The sequence below is a fragment of the Tenrec ecaudatus genome, chromosome 3, assembly GCF_050624435.1.
Source record: "Tenrec ecaudatus isolate mTenEca1 chromosome 3, mTenEca1.hap1, whole genome shotgun sequence".
NCBI classification, from domain to species: Eukaryota; Metazoa; Chordata; class Mammalia; order Afrosoricida; family Tenrecidae; genus Tenrec; species Tenrec ecaudatus.
Genome location: NC_134532.1, coordinates 140,528,530 through 140,550,485, shown reverse-complemented (window position 1 = coordinate 140,550,485; position 21,956 = coordinate 140,528,530). Strand labels below are relative to the sequence as shown.

General features: G+C 42.8%; 1 protein-coding gene across 9 annotated transcripts in view; it reads right to left on the bottom strand.

The window, feature by feature from the left end:
* Positions 1–20,769, bottom strand: part of LIN54 (lin-54 DREAM MuvB core complex component) — a 74,526-nt gene extending 53,757 nt beyond the window's left edge. Inside the window, exons 1-5 of one of the 9 annotated variants that reach the window (XM_075544104.1) lie at positions 20,623–20,769; positions 16,770–16,873; positions 11,407–11,546; positions 4,867–5,580; positions 1,111–1,234 (exon numbers count right to left, since the gene is read on the bottom strand). In XM_075544104.1, coding sequence (XP_075400219.1) covers positions 1,111–1,234; positions 4,867–5,550 — 808 coding nt within the window. In that variant the 5' untranslated portion in view covers positions 5,551–5,580; positions 11,407–11,546; positions 16,770–16,873; positions 20,623–20,769. Of the gene's footprint in view, positions 1–1,110; positions 1,235–4,866; positions 5,581–11,406; positions 11,547–16,769; positions 16,874–18,364; positions 18,684–20,622 lie in introns of those variants that run through there. The other 8 variants (XM_075544109.1, XM_075544105.1, XM_075544111.1 and 5 more) reach the window with 8 other exon arrangements.
* Positions 20,770–21,956: the final 1,187 nt, after the last annotated feature.

The following is a 21,956-nucleotide window of genomic DNA, read 5'->3' as shown; positions in this document are numbered from 1 at the left end:
ACTCAAACTCCCTTCCATCGAGTCGCTCCTGACTCATACGCTCCTACGAGGACACACTAAGCCTGTGGTTCTTTGCAAGAGTACAAGGCTTCATCCTTCTATGGCATAGCAGTTGGTGATTTTGAACTGCTGAACCCAGTATGTCACCAGGGCTTTGCAAGGAAGTTATAATAATGGATCATGAACTCTGAATTGAATGAGGAAGGATGTGAGGTCAGGAAGAGGTGATTATGAACGAGAAAGTGTAAGTACTCTGAAGTGTTAGTTACTGTTGATGACAAATTTAAAAGTATATAATGAAAAAGAATTGGGCCAGCCTAAAGAGATTGCTGGCAAAAGCAATATACTTGAAATTTCCTATCACTTTGGTAACCACTATCATGGGGAAATTTTCTGTTCATAGAGAACTACATATAGTACACATTAAAACACTAAAACCAAAATTAAAACAGAAATCATGAACTACTATACCCCACCATATGCTGGCTGCGTAGCTGTTTCCAAACTGGTGCATCAGGACGTTATTAGTCCTACCTCACAGGCTGGCATGAGGATTACATGAGCTTAGAATGGTGCCTGATACACAGTCAACACGACATAAATATTAGCTAGTATTCTCAGAACTTAAGATTTTTATACTTTTATTCTAAAAGTCTAAGGAGAATTAAGTAATGAACTGATTTTAAGATAAGGCACTCTGAAACACACATTTAGTAGGTGTAATGACCATTAACTGATCTGGTTTATAATAATAAGCTAAACCTGTTGTACTAAAACATTCTAAGGTGGCAGAACAGGCTATTTAAAATCTATCTAAAGGAGGGGCAAGCGGGGAGGGAGGGGATGGGGGAAAAAAAGGGAAACCGAGCTGATTCCAGGAACCCAAGTGGAAGGTGAATTATGAGAATGACAAGTACAACAAATGTATAAGGGTGCTTTGCCCAATTGATGTATGTACAGACTGTAATAAGAGCCTTATGAGCCCCAATAAAAAGATTTATTAATTTTAAAAAAACAGCATAAAAAGTATGATGAAAAAACTTGGCTTAAAAAAAAATCTATCTAAATGAAGGTAAGTACCTAGCTTAGTAAACCAGAAAGAAACATAACCTGCAATGACTGGTGGTGATCCTTGGGTTGCCTGTCCCGTAACGGCTTTACTATTAATTGGTTTTGCAAAGATCAGCTTCGTGATTACTGGACCAGAGGTTGGTGTTCGAGGCTTCTTAGCAATCTGAAACATATACATCACTATGAAGACCATTTCTTTCTATAAAATTAACTATTAAATCAAAATTTGACAACCGATCCACACACAAAAGTATATGTGAAATTAGCTTATTTGACAAAACATATCTAAGGGTTAACATTAAAAATAAATCAATAAAACAGCCATGTGTCAAAATGTTAATATGATCACACCCCTCAGTTCACATATAATACCTCTGCATTTTATTATCAATTTTTATTTTTAGCTTCTGGGATTTATGCAAATTATGACAACTAAACTAATATTTAAGGATAAGCAGAACATTATGGCATAGCAACATTCTTTTGCAAGATAAACTATTCAATAATAAAAAGATTGAATAAATCATTTATGAAAGTACATGTAAATATAATTACATTGGTCTCTAGAAGCAAAACACAAATAGACATGAAAGATAATTTTATGATTAGATTTTTAACCCCAGACTAATATATCAAGAGTAAAAGAAGAACTGAACAAGTTAACATCTTCTCAAACACAGATACAAGTTTGGTTCAAACAAATTTTTTCTAAAGGCAAAAGCTCTGAATTGTTAAAATACAAAGACCTTGAGGAAAGCATTCATCTTTGATCTGAAGTTACCTATTGACTGGCATATTACTGATCCGAACTAAGATTCTCCACAAATTAAAGAAGGTAGAGATGCTAATATTTTCAGATTGAAATTATCAAAGTATGCAAAGGAAAAGCTTCCCCTACAAGCAGATGTGACTATTTAGCAATAATAAAAGTCATACACTTTTAGGATGGACAAGAAATATTATCTATTAGCAGACATAGAACTTGAGACTCCAAACAGCCCTATTATTGGTAATAATGACTCAAAAGGACTACATTTGACTGACAGAGTGCCAGAAACACATATACCAGAAGCTGGAATAGGCCATAGAACTAGCGAAATATCAATTTTTAGGTTCAAATTACAAATGGAAATGAAATAATATATTCTTACATTCAGAATATATTAATTTCTTACATTCAGAACACATTACTAACAAAACATAAATTACTAAATACAAATCGCATTTTAAAAACAAGGAGAATCATTACTATATTTTTAAAATATTCAGTTTATAAGACTATTACATAACCAAGTGTATCTATAGTTAACACACTAAAAGTTGACAAAATTTCGGAAGACATACCCAGAAAATGTACACCCAGTACATTAACAGGTCTAAAACTAAAAAAAAAGGTAGAATTTCACCTACTAGTATTAGTGATTTCTTTTTTTCAAGAGGTGAAGTTCTTATAAATCCAAATAACCTTAGCTATAAAGTAAATATTAAGAGCCTAAAATATTTCTCCATTTTAAACTATTTTTACAATCACGTGATGTATAGTAATACTTACCAAGAAGGGAAAAAAATTAAATATAGCCAAAAAGCATTAATTATTCAAATGTACAATCTTTTCTTGCCCTTGTAGTTGTTTCTTTAGTGAAGCATTGCTGAAAATAGATGTACAGTTCCAGGAAAGAACCAGGAAATTTTGCATTGTGAATGCTAAACTACCCTAAAACCGATTAAGTAAAACAACACACAGAAAATTGTTTTGAACAATTTTACCACAGCAGATTAAGATAAATATATATCCACCCCAAAAAAGATTGAAAAATGCAGGAGCCAAATATGTCACCAAATAATACATTTAGGTTATAGAAGGATTCAGAAGCCAAGCCTGGTACTGCACTGCTCTTCCTCATTTACTATTCTGATGGCCTATGCGTGAGACATAGGAAAGTGTTGATGCACTACTACTAAAGAACAACTAAATCCCTTTGTTACTGCTTCTGGCTTCAGTTGTTAAATCTTTCTTTTAAGATAGGTTTCCTCGCCCTTAACTTCCACCCACACCCTAACAGTTTAACTAATTAAAATTAAGACAATGCGGAGTGGTGGGGGTGGGGGATCAGAGAATCACAGACATCATAAAAAATTAAATCAAATATTCTGGTGCCTCAAGAGGAAAAATACATGTGTGGCTGTTTCTTCCCTGCCCATCAGTGTGTCAGACAGAGCTTTGCAGGTTACCTGAGTTGGAAAGATCTGAGTTACCTAAGAAAGGGACACGTAGAACAATACTTGAAATAGGGTTTCTTTTGTTTTTGCTGTCTGTTAGAGAGAAGTATTTTAAAAATTGGTGTTATAAAAGAAACAATAAAACAAGTTGTAAGAATTAGACCCCAGTCTTTTTCATTAGCAGCATTTTGGGGATTGTAGTAGAAAACCAGTGGATACAGGTACACAGGTCATTAAAATGGTATGTACATATTGCTTTTAAGTGAAAAAAAGTGACAATTGGGTTTATGCTTTTTGTTTCTTGTGAACATAATTAGGATTCACGTTGTCAAGATTAGGTAAACTCTGATAAACCAAGAGAAATTAAGTTCAAAACAAGTTTCAAAATCTAGCTAAGGCCAGGATGCTTGACAGTGATAGGATATCTCATTCAAGAACATTCCATCAAAAGAAAGACATAAAAGGAAGTAAGCGATAAGTGGGGGATGATCAAGAACAAGAAAGAAAAGGGCACTACAACAGTTTAACAATGGCACAAGGGGCACAGGCAAAAACAAGGTCGGGGAAATCTTACAAAGTTCTTCAGCACAAAGTCCATGAAAAATGTTTCTAATTCTTTTGTCGGTATAGTAACGAGAGCATTATTCCTACTACCAGCGGAGAGTACACAGTTGCCCAGATCTTCCTGCTTCCTTATACACACCTACTTCACTCATGCTTCTTCCTTCAGGGAGGCAACTCTTTCAACAGGGAAATGTGTTTCCTGGTCTCAAGTGGATACCCGGATTTCTGAAAATAGTGGTAACCTTTGAAAAGTCAATGAGAGCAAGAAAAACTGGGACCCATTTGCTAAATGGGCTGGTCGTCCTTGATCTTAGACGACTATTCATCCTAGGCATCAACAGGCAGCATCTGGTGGACTCTCAGTGTTTAAAAAAAATACTGCAGTGCTTATGTATCTTTTACTACATATTCCATCATGCTCACGAATCCAAAAACAAGGAAGACACCCAACGTTCCACAGCTGACAGAGGGTCAAAGAAGTAACTCAATGCCACGGGATCCACAGTACTTTTTCCATATTGCAAATCGAGCGACGACAATGAACAATAAACTCCAAAGATGCAGACCAAATAGCTACTGTGCATTATGACTGGCTCCATGGGTATCTCAGAGCCGAAAAATTTTCCTACCTTGGCCACCTGTTAACTGAAAAAAGAATTTATCTGAATGGTTGTTTTTTTTTTTAGCAGCATCTCGGCATCTTTATTCCAGCAAAACATTTTTGTAATCATGCCATACCACTAAAAAAAAAAAGTTTTTTTAAATGAGTAGAAGACTATACAGAAAATAGAAAAGTAAACCAAATTTTTATTTGTTCTAAGTTCTCTGCAAAAAATTCATAAGCAATAAACATATTCAACTTTAAAAAAAAATCACAATTACTAAGCAACATTCAAAAGAAGTCAGTAACAACTATGTATTTAATCACTCAGCAAACAAAACGATGCGTTAAATTCCATTTTTCTAACATGCATTTTAATTAATAAGTGTCCTTTTTTTTTTTTTTTTTACCTGTACTGTTTTTAACTGTTGGGTCTGTACCACAGAGGGCTGAGTTGTAGCATTGATTAGTTGACTTCCTGGGGTCAATGCTGAGACACCAATGGCAGGTTTCACCTCGGGCCTCCCTCCAATGGTAACTACTTTAATTTGCTGTGGTGGTAACTTGGCATCTCCTGACTGGGCCTGAGTTGAAACTTTCTGAGCCTGGGGTAGTTGGCTATGGGGTAGTGCTAAAACAATTGGTGAACCAGACTTGCCCAAAGTTGTTAAAATTAACTTCTGTCCCTCTGGTTTAAGGGTTTGATTGCCAAGTTTAAGATCAGATGTCTGTGATACTTTGTTTAAAATGATCTGATTGGTTGAAATAGTCACAGGAGTCTGAGCACCAAGTTTTTGAAGGCCACTTGGAAAAGCTGGTTTCACTGTGGGATTAGAATCTGCTTTAGTAATTGTGGTATTCACTGCAACTTGGTTAGTGTGGTTACTGTATACTGTGATTGGTTCCGTGGAAATGGGCGTGGCTGTAGAGTCACAAGTAGAATTTATGTTGACAATTTCTTCCAGTTCTGTCTCCATGGGAATTGGGGATGAAACAATAACAGCCTCAATACTATCATCATCCACTAACGTTATACCAGTGTCCATTATCTCCTCTGGAAGCAAACTATTCACCTCGGCTGGTACCACCTCCATGATCGTTCTGCTGTTAGAACGTTGATCAGGCTGTAATAAATACAAAGTGAAAAACAAATAGGTTACTGCGTTTCAAAACATTTAAAAGCAAGAATAATACAAGTGACAAATTATCCTTTTTAATCAATACACCGTACATAGCTGAACAGGCATAAGACACATAGGGGTTAAATAACTTTAGCTCAACCTTGACATGCAAGCATCTGAAATAAAGTCACAACCAACCTTGAATGAGACAGAAACATTCTCATCTGCTCATGTCTCAACCCGAAAGTATACTACATTCAGCCAATGACAATCCATGTAATTATAGGAAATGCCTTTCCAATGTCAGCTAACTTTTGTGTCTATCTTACTTCTTTCCAGTGTGTGTGTGTGTGTGTGTGTGTGTGTATGTGGTACTCTCACTCCTTGACGGGCTTGGAGGTTGCTGATTCACACAAGGAATTATGATTTCAATGTGAATAGACACTGGAAACCATCTTCAAACCACCAATGAGCTAGGTCCGAATTAGGAGAGTACTATGCCATTTATAAGATCCATTAAATACTCAAATTCATGTTAAAGGAGCTTCCAGAGTAATCTATCTCAGTGACTACAAGCCAAATGGTTTATATGGCCCAAGTTTCATCACTTAGTTTCAAATCAAGGAAGTGTTTATTTGAAAAGAAGATTCACAAGTCCTCCTCAGTCATTTAAAATGTCCAATAGAGAATCATTTAAGAAATGTTCCATCAGTCTGCATAAAGAAAAAAATGGTAATAATAATAAACTAGACTAGGGATAAACCAGGCTGCAATGTTTTTTAACCAAAGGTTATGTAAAATTCCCAATAGAGAAATCAATTGCATTATCTTCACATATTAGAGAGCACAGTATGTTCAGGGCTGACTAAATCAGTGGTTCTCAACCTTCCTAATGCCGCAACCCTTTAATACAGTTCCTCATGTTGTGGTGACTCCAGCCATAAAATTATTTTTGTTGCTATTTCATAACTGCAATTTTGCTACTATTATGAATTGGGCAACCCCTGTGAAAGGATCATTCGACCCCCAAAGGGGATGAGATTCACAAGTTGAGAAATGCTGAGCTAAATAGTTATATTAAAGATGAATATGAATCTAACAGGCAGTTCTTCTTTTCTAAGATATAAAAACACAAAATTCCATGATTCAAAGAAACAGACATCAGTAAAAAATTATAATCTTTAGTATTATGCAAATACTAATATGGCCCAGAATTAACCATAATTGAGTGCTAACCATCAACCAGTAGAGGTACGATTTTGTACAATCTGCAAAACTCTATAAGATAGGCACTATTATTCCCATTTTACAGATGAGAAACCTTGCAAAGGCTAAGTAATTAGCCCAAGGTCACAAAATTAGCAAATGGTAGAATCTAGATTTTAGGATAACAATGTTTAAATTTTAATCATAAAATCATAGTTTTCAGGGAATACCAAAAATAGACTTTGGGGCCAGGGCTTGGTTGCCCATCAGACTCGACCGGAAAATACTCCTAAAGGCCAACAAGCAGTCCTTGAACTAACTACAGGCTTCTCTTTCTTGTTGTATTTTGTTTTGCTTCTTGTCATTGGCTTGTTGTTGCTCTTATTTTGCTCTGTCTTGTTTTTGTGTATGTTATCTCCGCAGGTCTGTCTAAATAAGATAGACTGGACGAACAATCTGAAGAAAACAATGGGACTGACAGTTCAGGAGGACATGGGAGAGGGGGAGATGGGGGGAAAGGAAGTGGTGTTAACAAATCCAGGGACAAGGGAACAAGTGATCCAAATCAGTGGTGAGCAGGGTGTAGGAGGCCTGGCAGGGTGTGACCAAGGGTAATGTAACCGAGAGGAATTACTGAAACCCAAATGAAGGCTGAACATGATAGTGGGACAAGAGGAAAGTCAAAGGAAATAGAAGAAAGAGCGAGGAGGCAAAGGGCATTTATAGAGGTCTAAATAAAGGCATGTACATATGTAAATATAGGATGTGGAAATAGATCTATGTGCAAATATATATAGGTTTAGTATTAAGGTAGCAGATGGACATCGGGTCTCCACTCAAGTACTCCCTCAATGCAAAAATACTTTGTTCTATTAAACTGGTATTTCATGATGCTCCCCTTCCTGACACAACCGCTGAAGACAAAGTGGGTGCATAAGCAAATGTGGTGAAGAAAGCTGATGGTGCCCAGCTATCAAAAGATATACCGTCTGGGGTCTTAGAAGCTTGAAGGTAAAGAAGCGGCCATCTAGCTCAGAAGCAACAAAACCCACAGGGAAGAAGCACACCAACCTGTGTGATCATGAGGTGTCGAAGGGATCAGTTATCAGGCATCAAAGAACAAAAAATCATATCATTGTGTGCTCGTCTCCCGATAAAATTGCTGAAGACAAATGGGTGCAATAAGTAAATGTGGTGAAGAAAGCTGATGGAGCCCGGCTATCAAAAGATACAGTGTCTGTGGTCTTAAAGGATTCAAGATAAACAAGCGGCCATCTAACTCAGAAGCAACAAAGCCCACATGGAAGGAGCACATCAGCCTGTGTGATCATGAGGTGTCGAAGGGATCAGGAATCAGACATCATAAGAACAAAAAATCATATCGTTGTGAATAAGGGGGGAGTGCAGAGTGGAGACCCAAAGCCCATCTGTAGGCAACTGGACATCCCCTTTTACGGAAGGTCGCAGGGAGGAAATGAGCCAGTCAGGGTTCAGTGTAGCAACGATGAACTATACAACTTTCCTCTAGTTTCTTAATGCTTCCTCCCCACCTACTATTCATGATCCCAATTCTACCTTACAAATCTGGCTAGGCCAGAGGATGTACACTGGGACAGATAAGAACTTAAAATACAAGGAATCCAGGGTGGATGATCCTTTCAGGACCAGTGGTGAGAGTGGTGATACTGGGAGGGTGGAGGGAGGGTGGGTGGAAAGGGGGAACCTATTACAAGGATCTACATAGAATCACCTCCCTGGGGGATGGACAACAGAAAAGTGGGTGAAGGGAGATGTCGGACAGTGTAAGATATGACAAAATAATAATTTCTAAATTTTCAAGGGTTCATGAGGGAGGAGGGAGCGGCGAGGGAGGGGGGAAATGAGGAGCTGATGCCAGGGGCTTAAGTGGAGAGCAAATGTTTGGAGAACGATGAAAGCAATGAATGTACAAATGTGCTTTACACAATTGATGTATGTATGGCTGGTGATGAGTTGTATGAGCCCCTAATAAAATGATTAAAAAAAATCAGTCTTTAATTTTTAGCACAGGTATTTAAAAATGGAGAAAAACATGTCTCCTTTTCAAGACTCCCTGGGTGATAATATCAGGTAAGCATATTTTTTTCCAGTTGTTAGGGGGAACACTTTTCTTCATTTGTGCTGTTAAAGGAAATAAAGAGTTACAAGACTAGGTCGGTCTCTCTCTCTCTCTCTCTCTCTCTCTCTCTGTGTGTGTGTGAACTAGGAACAAAGTTCAAACTTCTAACCAAAAAAGGTTTGATTGGTTTGATCAATCCCAATGTAGCACAGGGCAAAGCAGCTGTGCAGAGTTCTGCAGCCAAGACTAAGCAAAGTACAGACAGCAGCCTGAGGACTAGACGCGCACATCTGCTCAATGAAGGGCCACCTGCAGAGCACAGTAACCCATGCGAAACAAAACCCTCAAAACGCGCTTGTGGGCATGGCAGAAAGGCTTTGCCCGTCTAGTTACGTGAATCATCATCCTAATTTTATCCTTTAGGAATGCAAGGTATGTACTAGCAAATGCAACATCATTCCCACAAAGTTGAGGATCATGTCAAGAAAAAAAAAATCCCCTATTATTTCCACCCTTCACAGGACAAGAACCCAATGCACTTTACTTAGTTTACCTCATCTGTAAGAGGGTGATCTATCAGGACATGGTAGGGAAACATTCCAGAATATATGATGCACGCCTCTAATACTGTAGCTCATAAAACCAGAGCTCTAAAGGAAGATTCCTGGAAGCCAATAAAGTGAGGTCTTTGCCCTTAGAGTTGAACATGGTTAAATGGTTTAAATCCAATCAGAGTTAAAGGATTCACCTTTTCCAGAAGGTTTAATGTTTTCTAAATCTGCCTCAACTGTATTGAGTTTATAAAATTCCTCTAAAATAGTTCCCTACCTCATTTTCAGAACCTTTGGTGGTACAAATGTTTAACAGTGCTTGGCTGCTAACCAAAAGGCTGGAGGTTTGCATCTACCCAGAAGGACCTCAGAAAAAGAGGCCTGGGATCCACTTCAAAAAACTGGCCACTGCAAATCCCATGGAGCACAGCTCAATTTTGACACATGGGAGTCACCAAGAGTCAGGACAACACTGATGGCAAGCGGGAATTGAAACTCTCATGTCTGCTGCCCCTGGCATTCTATCAAACCACTTAAAAGTTTTACTCAGCATAGCAGCTATAGCAATCAAAAAAATATTTTATCTATCTACTGATGGTCTGATTCCTCAGCCACCTCTTTACAACGTGAGCTGCATGAGCTCTTGTCCATCTTGATCCCCACTGCTTTCCCTAGTCCCAGTGCTTTAACTGCTGTTGCGTTGATGGCCCCTTCTCATACCAGAACAGAGCTACCCCGTCGGGTTGCCCCACGGGGCATCTACAGATGCTGCACACATCTTTAGAGGATCAGACCACCACATTTCTCCAAGGGAGCTGCTGGTGGGTTCAAATTGCCACCTTTGGCAGTGCCTAGAACATAGCTGGCAATGACCATCTGTTTAGGCAAATGCAAAGAATGAGTAAACTAAGCTTGGAGAAAGAAGGGACTGTCATCTCAGACTCTAGAATTATTTAAGTTAAGCTCCGAAAATAATTGCTTCTACATTTGAGTAGGGAGGGTTGATAAGATGATGTGGAGCAATGCAAATAAATAAATGGCCCACATCATAAGGCCCATGGAGAAACTCGTGTTCAAATGTTCACTGAGCTATAACTCCAAAGTAATATCCTCTGGTATTATGTTCTACCTTAAGTCGACAAGGTTCTTTTCATTTTCAACTAACCTACAACTTTTCTCAATCAGTTAATAACAAAATTTTATTGTATCCAACCTTGTGGAGGACATTGTGGGCAAGTAATCCAAGACCTTGCCCTGAAAACATTTAGACAACGATAGGGGATCGATATGACCACAGTTGTATTTTGAGATTTACCTCATCCCAGTATTTTACCGCAGCGAAGGCAGGGAGATCAGTCAGAAGGCTATTGGAATCAGATCAAGCTAGAGCTAAGTGGACAGATCTGCTTTAAGGTGGTGACAGTAAAAATAACTATAAAATAAATAAGAGAAAAATAACAAATACCCTATACTTGTACAGTTTTAAAGAGTCTTTTATGGAATGTCACCACTGCTGAAACAGTTCTTTCCTTAATTACAGGAGGATGATGATCTAGGTAATGTGTTCATGTATTACTGTGTAACAATATGCAGTGTTATGTTACAAACGGGAGAATAAGGATGTCCAATGGTTAAACAAAAATAATCTAAATATTTAAGAATTTTTGTGCTTTTGTACCTAGAGCTCACCACCAGCACTAGCTAGTTAACTACACCATTTGGATTTTAGTTTTCATTCTAACTCAAACACCAGAAACTCAAGAACTATTGTTGCTGTCGTTAGGTACCATTGGGTCAGTTTCAGCTCACAGAAACCCTAAATATAACAAACGAAATACTTCCTGGCTCTGCACCACCCTCGCTGCAGCCTTTATCTCAATCCTCCTTGTTGAAGGTCTGCCTCTTTTCACTGACCCTCTCTTCTAGGGACTAGTCCCATGGCCACAGTATGGGACACAAGATCTCCCAGCTCACTTCTAAAGGGCATTCTGGCTGGACTTCTTCACAGACAGTTTCGCGTGTCCTTCTGGTAGTCCACGGCACTTCTTCATCAGCACCATGATTTAAACGTGTCAACTCTGATGTGCCCTGGAGTTGGTTCTGATTCACAGGACCTGTACGCACAACAAAACGAAGCACTCAGGATGCTGTGCCACCCTCAGAATTGATCCAAGGACCAATGTTATAGCCAATATATCAGTTCATCTCATCGAGGGTCTTCCTCTTTCACTACACCTCCAATTCTTTTCTAGCCTTCCTTATTCACTGCCCAGTTTCCACAAGCACACGAGATGAGTGAAAATACTACGGCCGGGGTATATCCTCTCAACTCACTGTTTAGGCACAGCTCAGTCCCTCAAAGTGACATCTTTGCTCTTTAACAATTTAAAGAAGTCTTTTTTGGCAGGTTTGCCCCATGCATTATGTTGTCATTTGACTTCTTGACTGCAGCTTCCATGAGCTTTGATTATCGATCTGGATCCAAGTAAAAGGCGATCCTTGGCCACTCTGTTTTTTCTCTGTGTATCATGATATTGTCCATCATCCAGTTGCGAGGATTTGGGTTTTGGTTACACGCAGTTGCAATCCATTCTGAAGGCCTCATCAGTAGGTGCTTATCTGCACACTACAGGATGTTAATGAGCCTTCCTCAAATCTAGATACTGTGTTCTCCTCAGAGTTCAGATTCTCCAATGATCTGCTCAACATACAAACCGAATATGTATGGAAAGGGACAGAACCCTAATGCCCACCTTTCCTGACGTTAAGCCATGCGGTATTCCTTTGTTCCGTTCCAATGACTGTCTCTTTGGTCTAGGTCGCACAGTGAGGTGCTCTGGAATCCCCGTTTTTCTCAATGGGATCCATGGTTTGTTATGATATTTGAAATGGTACTTGAAATACTGGCAGCATGGCTTTCAGAAACATGCAAGACACCATAGCACAACAAAAAGACAGACGAGGGGTAGACTCAAGAACCAGACAATTATATTGCTCAAATTGGAAGCAGTCAACTCGTGAGGAATATCAGAAAGTTTCCATTTTCAATGATGACAATTTTAAAAGTGGGAAAAAAAGATGCCATGGTTGCAAAGTGGTGGATGAGTAGGGCTGTTTAAAAAATCACTTGTCACACTACAGGAGATTGCTGAGGCAGCCTGAGTCAATGAAATGTTCCAGTCTTGGAAACCCTGTGGAGCAGTGATAGCCTGTCCTATAGAGTTACTACAGGGGCGTGTGTCCAAATCAACGTGACAGCAGTGGGGCTTTTGATAAAGAGAAAGGAAGGGCAGAGGTGGCTCAGTAGTAGCGGTCTCACCTTCCCTACTTAAGACCTTCAGGCCCTGTTGAAGACATGACCTCGGTTCCTAGCCAATGCAGGGCTACCACCTGTTTGTCACTGAAGGCTGTGTGCTGCTATGCTGCTGAAGGTTTCAGTGGAGCTTCCAGACTAAGATGAGCTCAGAGAAAGGGCTGCAGATCTAGAAGCAATCCACACTGCAGAGATGTGAGAGTGGAAGCCAAAAAGTTTTGCTACTACGTTTCTATCTCATTCATATGGGTTTAGTACAAACAAAACATAAACATGTATCTGTGATCAGTGGATGGATACAGACAAGTTCTTTCAGTGATATACTTGTCTTTGTCTTGTTAGGCTGCTTTCAAAGAAAAAAAAAAAGATCCCATCAAAACAACAGATTCTAAAGGGACCTGCTGGGCCAATTACATTCATGACAGAGGTGGCAGCTCTGGTTATGGTAACGGTATCTAAGATTTCAAACAGGGAGATCTTGATAGATTTTCTCAAAGGACACAGGATGGTCACGTGGGCTTAATATGAAAACGTCTCAAGACATCTGGATACTGCAATGATGAGGAAAGTTAGGTTACACTAAGGAATTTTCCCCATCACAACAATGCTGCATCTGCTCATTCTATGTGGGTGGCAAGGGCTCTCCTATAAGAATTGCCTTGGGGACACTTGTCCCACCAACCCCACAGTCCTAATCTTACCCCTTCAGACTTTTTTTTGCTCCAGAAACTCAAAGATCTTTCAGATGGGTATGATTTGAGCCCCTGGAGAATAATAACACTAATATGGGGGACGGAGGGGTGGGGCACACCAAACCCAGAGACAAGGGAACAAGTGAACTAAAATCATTGGAAGGAAGGTCAGAGGATGCCTAGTGGGACTCAATCAAGGACAATGCAGCAGTGAGGAATTACTAAACTTGAATGAAGGGTGGACATGATGGTGGGACAAGAGGAAAGAACCAGGAGGCAAATGGCATTTATAGAGGTCTAAATACAGGCATATACATATGTGTGTATATGGAATAGAACTATGTACTCATATCTATATGTTAAGAATTAAGGTTGCAGATGGACATTGGGCCTCAACTCAAGTACTCCCTTAACACAAGAACACTTTGTTCTAACAATCCGGCATTGTGTGATGCTCATCTTCCTGACACGATCTCTGAAGACAAAGTGGGTACATAAGCATATGTAGTGAAGAAAGCTGATGGTGTCCAGTTCTCAAAAGATATAGCGTCTGGGGTCTCAAAGTTTTGAAGATAAGCAAGCGGCCATCTAGCTGAGAAGTAACAAAGCCCACATGGAAGAAGCACACCAGCCTGTGTGATCATGAGGTGTCAATGGGATCAGGTATCAGGCATCTAAGACTAGAACAAAACCATACCAAAGATGAAGGAGGGAGGGCATGGAGTGGAGACCCAATGCCCATCTGTAGACAATTGGACATCCCCTCACAGAGGGGTCAGAGGGAAGAGATGAGCCAGTCAGGGTGGAGTATAGCACCGATGAAACACACAACTTTCCTCTAGTCCCTTAATGCTTCCTCCCCGGCCCCCCACTATCATGACCTCAATTCTACCTTACAAATCCAATTAGACCAGAGCATGCACACTGCTACGGATAAGCGCCTGCAACAGAGGGAACACAAGATAGATAAACCCCTCAAGGCCAACAAGGAGAGTAGAGATGGAATTGATCACAAGGATAAATCTAGAACCCCCTCCCAGGGAGACGAATAACAGTAAAGTAGGTGAGGGGCAATGCAGGACGATGTAAGAAATGGAAAAAAATAATCTATAATTTATCAAGGGTTTGTGAGGGAGGCAGGACAGGGGAGGGTGGGGGAAGAAACGGAAAGCTGGTATCAGGGTCTCAAGTGGGAAGAGAATGCTTTGAAAATGATGACGGTAGCATATGTGCTTGACACATTGGAGGAATGTATGGATGATGATGAGATGTAAGAGCCCCCAATAAAAGTATTTAAATTAAAAAAAAAAGAATGAAGACATAGGAATAATCCTAAAAAAAACAAAACAAAAACTACTATGGTTATCAATGGAAGAGAGCACAGAATTCTTCAGAGAAGGGTAGAGAAATGGAGACACTTGCTTCAGAAGTGGTCCATAGAACCAGATGGAAGATATGCTGAGAAATAATTGTGTTGCATTTAAAATCTTTGTTTAATAGAGGCTTCTATGACTTCACAGCAATACTCTATGACTTCCTTGTATTTTATTTTGTCCCATGGTACATGGAGATTGCCATGAGTCCGGGCTGGCTGTGTGGCAAATAAGGCCAGACTGCCTCACCTGTGATTAAAGGGTGCCAGCTTTGCAGTGTTCACGCAGAAAAGTGGAATATAAATTGAGTCATCACAGTCCAGACAAACAGAATAAACCAACTGTACACCTGAGCCAAAGCAATGCTAATTCACTATTCAAAAAAAAATTTCATTTCAACAAAACATTATCCATTACCCCAAATGTCATTTGACTTACACTTGGATGCATACCTGAGGAATGTATCCTATTATGTAAATTTTCAGATTATGTCCCTTAATAGAAAAATCGTTTAAACCAATACTGAAGATATACACTTTGTTTTTACCCATTAATGAGGACTGCGTAATTAATTGTTCCTGTTTAAGACAAATATGGTCCCCTCCAAAAAGGTCAAAATGACCCCGCTCTAAATCTTGGCTCTCTTCTATTAGTTGTCATGTGAACCTAACTAATCTCCCTGTGCCTCAATTTACTTGTAAGGTTACCCTGACAATAGCATGGTGTTCCACTGCAACTTCAGTGTAAGTTGCTCTCATCTTCAGCTCAGTCAGCTCCGCCGGATTTCTGTGTCACTCTTTGTATAGTGCTGATTCCCACCACCCCACAGATACCAAGGTTTATAATCCTATCAACTCCCAGGCCAATCTTCCTGCTGTTGTTGTTTCGGTTAGGTGCCACTGAATCCTCACCCTGTTCGAGCCCATTGTTGCAGCCATTGTCAATACATTTCATCACACACCTTCATCGTTTTGCTGCCCCTCTATTTCACCGAGCATGATGTCCTTCTCCAGGGACTGGTGTCACCTGAGAGTATGTCCAAAGTATATAAGGCATAAGAAAGATGAAGTCTCCCTATTCTTGCCTCAAAGGAGCATTCTGGCTGAACGTCTTCCAAGACAGATTTGTTTGTTCTTTTGGCAGTCTGTGGTACTTTGATTCTTCTTTGGTCTTCCATATTCAATGTCCAACTTTCACATGCATATGAGGCAATGGAAAATACCATGCAAAAAAAAACCAACCATGGCTTGGGTCCACAGTGCTACTGGATCTGTCTGCCCGTTTGTCGTATCCTGTGGTGGTTTGTGAGTTGCTGCGATGCTGGAAGCTGTCACTGGTATTTCAAATGCTAGCAGGGTTACTCAAAGTAAACAGGTTCCAGCACAGCTTCCAGACTAAGAACAAACTATGACAATTGACTCGCTGCCGGCTTTGGAGCAAGCAGATCCTGATAACCTATGCATAGCTTCAAAACATTGTCTCTCTTCAAGGAAAGAATGTCTGTCATATGTTGTCCCTTCCATGGAAAACTACAGTTTCCAAAACTGCAAAGCTTCAGGCTTTGTGTCATTGTGTACCAAGTTGTTGGCAAGGACGTGTATTGACCCTACAGGACAGAGTAGAACTGTGCCAAGGGTCTCCTAGGCTGAAATCTGTACGGAAGTGGATCTCCAGGCCTTTTCTCTGGCAGCGTGACACGTGGCTTCGAATCACCAGCCTTTGGTTCGCAGCCTAGCACTTACCCACTGTACCACTGATGCAGAAGGCCTTGAGAGTTACAGGCATTTTTGAATAGGAGAGTAACAGCCTCAGCGACTACAGTATTTTACCTCCATCTCCTCTCAGCTACAATTCATCCTACCTAGAGTTGCACCCCTGCGGCTGTCATTCTCCTACTCCAAAGTTCATATAACTTTCAAGGCTTTCTACATTAGGCCCTATCCAACCATCCAAATTTACCTCCAGGGATGCCTAAACTGGAAGTTCTCTTGATGAAGTAATGTGGAGGTTATTTTAGCGCCTCCCACCTCCAGGCCAATCACATAGAAGACACCACAGTAGTCCTAGAAAAAAAGTAATGAACATCGGTAACATTTCTCCAACAAAACTAAACCGAAAAAAAGATGGGGGGCAGAAAATGGACAATCTCCCGTGGCATAGATGTTCCTTCATTTTTTTCTAACACAATGTTAAGTTACTAATAAATAGACAACTGTTCTAACCACAGCAATTCTAAAAATTGGCCCTTAAAGACAGTCACAAAGAATCACAAGAAGGCAGTTACCGCCTGTGATTTAAAGAAGGCCAATGCAAAGGCATTTTAACCTCCTTCTTTAACTATTTTTAAAAGTATTAATAGTCCTACTAATTTAACAGTTGGGTTGGCATGGCCCAAATGGCTGCAACATAAATGCTGTAAAATAAAAGATGAATTCCTACTACTTAATGCAAGAACAGTGATTTTTAAAACTTCCCAAACTAGATGCAAAGTATCTTTGAGACATTTCCCCTATTTTTCCCCCCTATCCTTTATTCTTCTGTCTCAACCTTTGACCACAAAAGCTGTAGGGGGCGGATAGTAAAATGCATAAAAATCTGACATACATGTAATTTTTCAGGAGTACTACTAGGTATGCAAGAAGGCAGACTTGTTAGAAATCCTGCAAGATCATCAAAAACATACCTAAGTCTAGAAAACTTACCAAGTTAAACTATGACTATCTGAAAGTCAGTCAATGCAATTCTGGAATCTCCACACAAAGGACTATGAAGTCCTGTGTTGTGAATAAACACCAGTCTCAAGTAATCTTCCTAACAAATATCTGTACTCACATCCAGCTCATGCATCAAGCCAAAGGAGACCGCCTCTGGAGAAGGTCCCAATTCTCCTTCTGACAATGAAGGTGAAACAATGTACTAGCAGAATTCCCACAGCCGGACTTCACTTGGATTAGAAAACTGACTGCAACATCTTTCAAAACTTACTCATGAAATGGATGGGGGCTAGTGAAGAATATGAGTGACAGTTTCTCAATTGTTATTGTCAAGTGGCAGGGGTAAAAAAGAAGATCACTCTATGGATGACAGAGCCATTAAAAAATATTTTTAAGACTTTTGGTTACAAAATTGGTTCTTTTTCTTTCTTTCTTTTTTTAAATGGTAACATCTACTTCCCAGCAAGTTAAAGGCAGTGCTCTAAGACACATACCTTAAAAGAGCCGACTACAACACCAGTGCTGGGCCTCCTTAAAGAAACACACACAACTCCACAAACTGCTCAACCCCATCTGACGCTGACTAACAGGAGGATATGTGAACTATTGAATCAGGAAATCATGACAAGCGCTAGCCATTCCTCTAGGCCTCAGCAGCAGCCTTGGGGACAGGAGCCAGTCTGCGACCTCTTAACACCCCCAAAAGAATGTGGATGTCATTACTAGGCTACTGATCCTTTGCAGTACAGACCAGTCCTCAGCTGATCCCCCGCGCCAACGCTCCCTTCCCCCAGAGGAGAGCTCTCCCGCAGAGGCCCGCGGGTCCCCCTTCTCCTCTACCTCCAGCGCGGCCGCTTCCTCCGCCCTCGGGCTCCACGGTGGGGGCTCCAGAAGGTCCCGGGCCACTGCGAGCCCGGGCGGTGCTGGTTTTGCTCGGCCGGGGCCGGGCAGCTCGGGCCAGCTGCTGCCTTCCCCGGGGTGCCCCACCGGGAGCGCCCCGAGCTGGCCGCGCTCGGAGGAGGGAGCCGGGTGGCTGCGCCGCCGCCGCCTCCGGGATGTCAGGGGCTGGGATTGTATTTCGAAAGATCCGCCATTTTCACCTCGTCATCACCATCACAGCTCAGCAGCTTCCCCCCACAGCCCGAGCCCGGGCCGCCGCCGCCGCCAGTCACCTCCCCCTTCCTCCTCCCCCTCCTCCGCCCCCCCCCGCCCCCGCGGGAGGGACGCACACCCACATATCCGGGGAGACCGCCCGCCGGCCCCGCCAACCTTCAGATGCACACGGGCACGGTGCACCCCGGCGGCCGGCGCGGAGACCTCTCACCCCGCGGGAGCCGGCGCCAGCTGCGGCCCGGGACCCGCACAGCACGGGCTGCCTCCTCGGAGGCGCAGACGCCGGCGGGAGGTGGCACCAGGACAATGAGCGGCCCGAACGCTTTCATTTTCCGAACAGCCATCGGGGCCGTATGGTGGAATGCGTTCCCCTGCGTCCACCGACGCCGCGATCACGCCCTTTCGGGTCGCAGCTTTCACTCCACCGGCAAAAACTACCTTGACAGAAGGAGTTATCTGCACGCCGGCCGGACCTCCCAGACACATCTGTAAATACTGGGCACCGGCCCTCCCTGTGGTTGGGTAGTCAGAACAGCCTTTTTCAAAAGAAAAAAACCGAAGACTTCAACACACAAGTTTTCTACCCACTTAATTCTAGCTGATAATTTCCGTCCAGACACACCGTGATTTTCAACTTGTCGTTGATTTGAGACATCAAAATGAAACTAAGCTTAAAATATATTAATTTTATGGAATTAAGGAAATATATGCATAACGACTAATTTTGGAAAATATAGCTCTAAACTAAAATCCTTTGTCAAAGGTTTTTTAGGATTCAAATCACCAAAAAAAATGTGCCATTGGATGGATTTGCTCCATAAAATGAACATAAACCGCTTGGTTTCCAACAAGTAAACCCGTTACCACCCACTGCCACTGGTGCCCCATCTTGTAGCTATAATGGTATTGTCTAAATCATCTAGAAACCAATAAAGCATAGGCTTCAAAAGAAAGAAAAAAAAAGGAAAGCACGGGCTCAGGGTTTCCAATGAGACCAGCATAAAAAGAAAACGAAATGGGCCACCTTGTTAATTTCAGGGAAAATTTGATAATCGTCCATTTAAGAGCTGAATGACACACTACTCAACAACCTAAGATCTACTGAAATTAGTATATTGAGTTTTAAGGTTCAAAATAAGGCCACTCTACTGTCTGTCTGTCTCTCTAGATGTCTTAGGGACATGAGGTGGAAATCGAGAAAGCCATTTCGTTTCCCTACCTGGCTTGCATGACAACTCCATGGAAAAGTCGGCCGGCAGAGTCAAGCTTACACAAGTGCTGTCTCCCACCTAGCTCAATCGTCGTGTGTACTATGCAGCCTGCCAGGCTCCGAAAGCGGCAAGTGGCCCCGCGTCTCCGTCTTTAAACTACTGCCCCTCCGGCCGGCAGCCCTGCCGCCCGCACTCTGCTGGGTTGTTTACCGTTGCTGGGTCCAGCTGCGTGCCAGCCCGCTTCCCGTCCCCCCTGCACCTCGGGAACATTATGACATTTGGCTGGTGGGCTTCGCGAGGAAAACGGACACAGGAAGCAGGGACCATACAAAGGGACGTCGTAAGAACGGCGTGGCGGGCATCGGGGGAAGGAGGGGCTGATACGAACTGACCCAGCAGCAAGACCGGTTCTCAGGAACGCGGGGCCGACGCGGCCGGCTTCTCCGACCGCGCAGGGTCCGTGTCAGCAGCCGCGCGAGCCCTCCCTCCCTCCCTCCCGCCAGCCAGCCAGCCAGCCGGGTACAGCGCAGGCCGCTCGGGTGACAGCCGCTCTCCCCGAGGCCGGCAGGACGGAGCTGCGCTCGGAGGCAGCCCCTGCCCCTGCGGCCCGGGGAGAGGACGCGGGGGCCCCCAGTCGGCAGGTTCCCGCTCCCAGCCCGGGCTCCCGGAGGGGCGGTCCAGCGTCCTCCGCCCGCGACGCCCCCTGCAACCGGGTCCGGCACCCCCCGCCCGCCGGCCGGCTCCGGAGCCCACATCCCGGAGGCTGACACTCACCTAAGCCGGCGGCGCCGCCGCCTCCTCCTCGCGCCGCGCTCCCTGGGCTCCCAGCAGCCGCGGCGGCGGCGGCGCCTCCGAGACACAGACCCTGGTTTGTTCAAAATCACGCGCCCAGCGCCATTCCACCGCCGCATCCCATAATACGCTGGGCCCTCCCCGCTCGCGCGCCCCTCTCCGCCCGCCCCTCCGCTTCACCGGCCCCGCCTGCCCGGGCGGCTTCCTTCGCCCCGCCCCTTCCGCGACGCCCGGCCCCACCCCTTGGCAACGCGGGTCGCGTCACGCCGCAAGGCGGCGTGGGGACGCTGCACGTGACTTCTAGCGGCCGCTCGGTCCCAGCTTTTGCCTGGAATGTTCCATCGGGCCGCGGCCGGGAGGGGAAGCGCAGGGATCGCGCCAGCAGTTGGAAGCGACTTCTTCTCTCCCAGCTCTCCTTGTAAGGAATTCCGTGCTGTAGGTATGACTCCCAGCATCCTGTCCTTTCTTAATGGACTTGGATGGAAGTGAGGAGGTGATCAATATTCACCATTGCCAAATATAGTTTTTTCCCTCACTCAACTTGCAGAGTTCCAAAGCCCCAGGGACATTACCCACACTTAAACTTATTTTGAAAGGAACTTTTTGCCCTTTCCCCCAAGAGAAACACGATCAAAATTCTTTTGTATTTATTCACCTTCCCCTTCTTTTATCTTTTCTCGGTAGCTTTATTATAAGAAAAAATATATATCCAAATGTGGGGTCAGATGAGCAGGCACTGAGAAACTCAGCGTGAGGCAAGACGCCCAGATGAAGCACATAACAGAAAACACAAGAGTGTGAGTACATGTTAAATGTTAGGGCGCAGTGTCTTAGCTGCTACAAGTAGAGCTGTGCATGTCAGAGGCAGGAGATAAGTGAGACTTCGCGGTAGTGGAAGCAGTATCACTTTGGAATCATGCAGTCTTCATTTAAATCCTGGCACCTACACTTTCTATATTATATTCCTAAAGTTTCTTTTTACACAAACAAAATGTTAATAAATCCCAGGATTCCAAGGTGTTCTAAGGCATGCCAAACAGCTACACAGCCTTGCCACAAATGTTAGTTCTTTTTTTGCCCTTGTCACCATCACCCCACACCTCCCATTTGAAATTCGATGGTTAGGATTTAGTAAGGCAAGCTGCACAACTGTAGCCCAGGCCTGAATGCGGGAAGGTCTACACGTGAGAAATGTGAATGATGGGTTGGGAATTTGCATGAGCTGTGCTCAGCTTATGAGGAACTGGCGTGAAGGAAAAGAAACCTCGTGATGGCATGATTGGTGGTACTGTGGGAAGGAAAGAGGATCAGATACT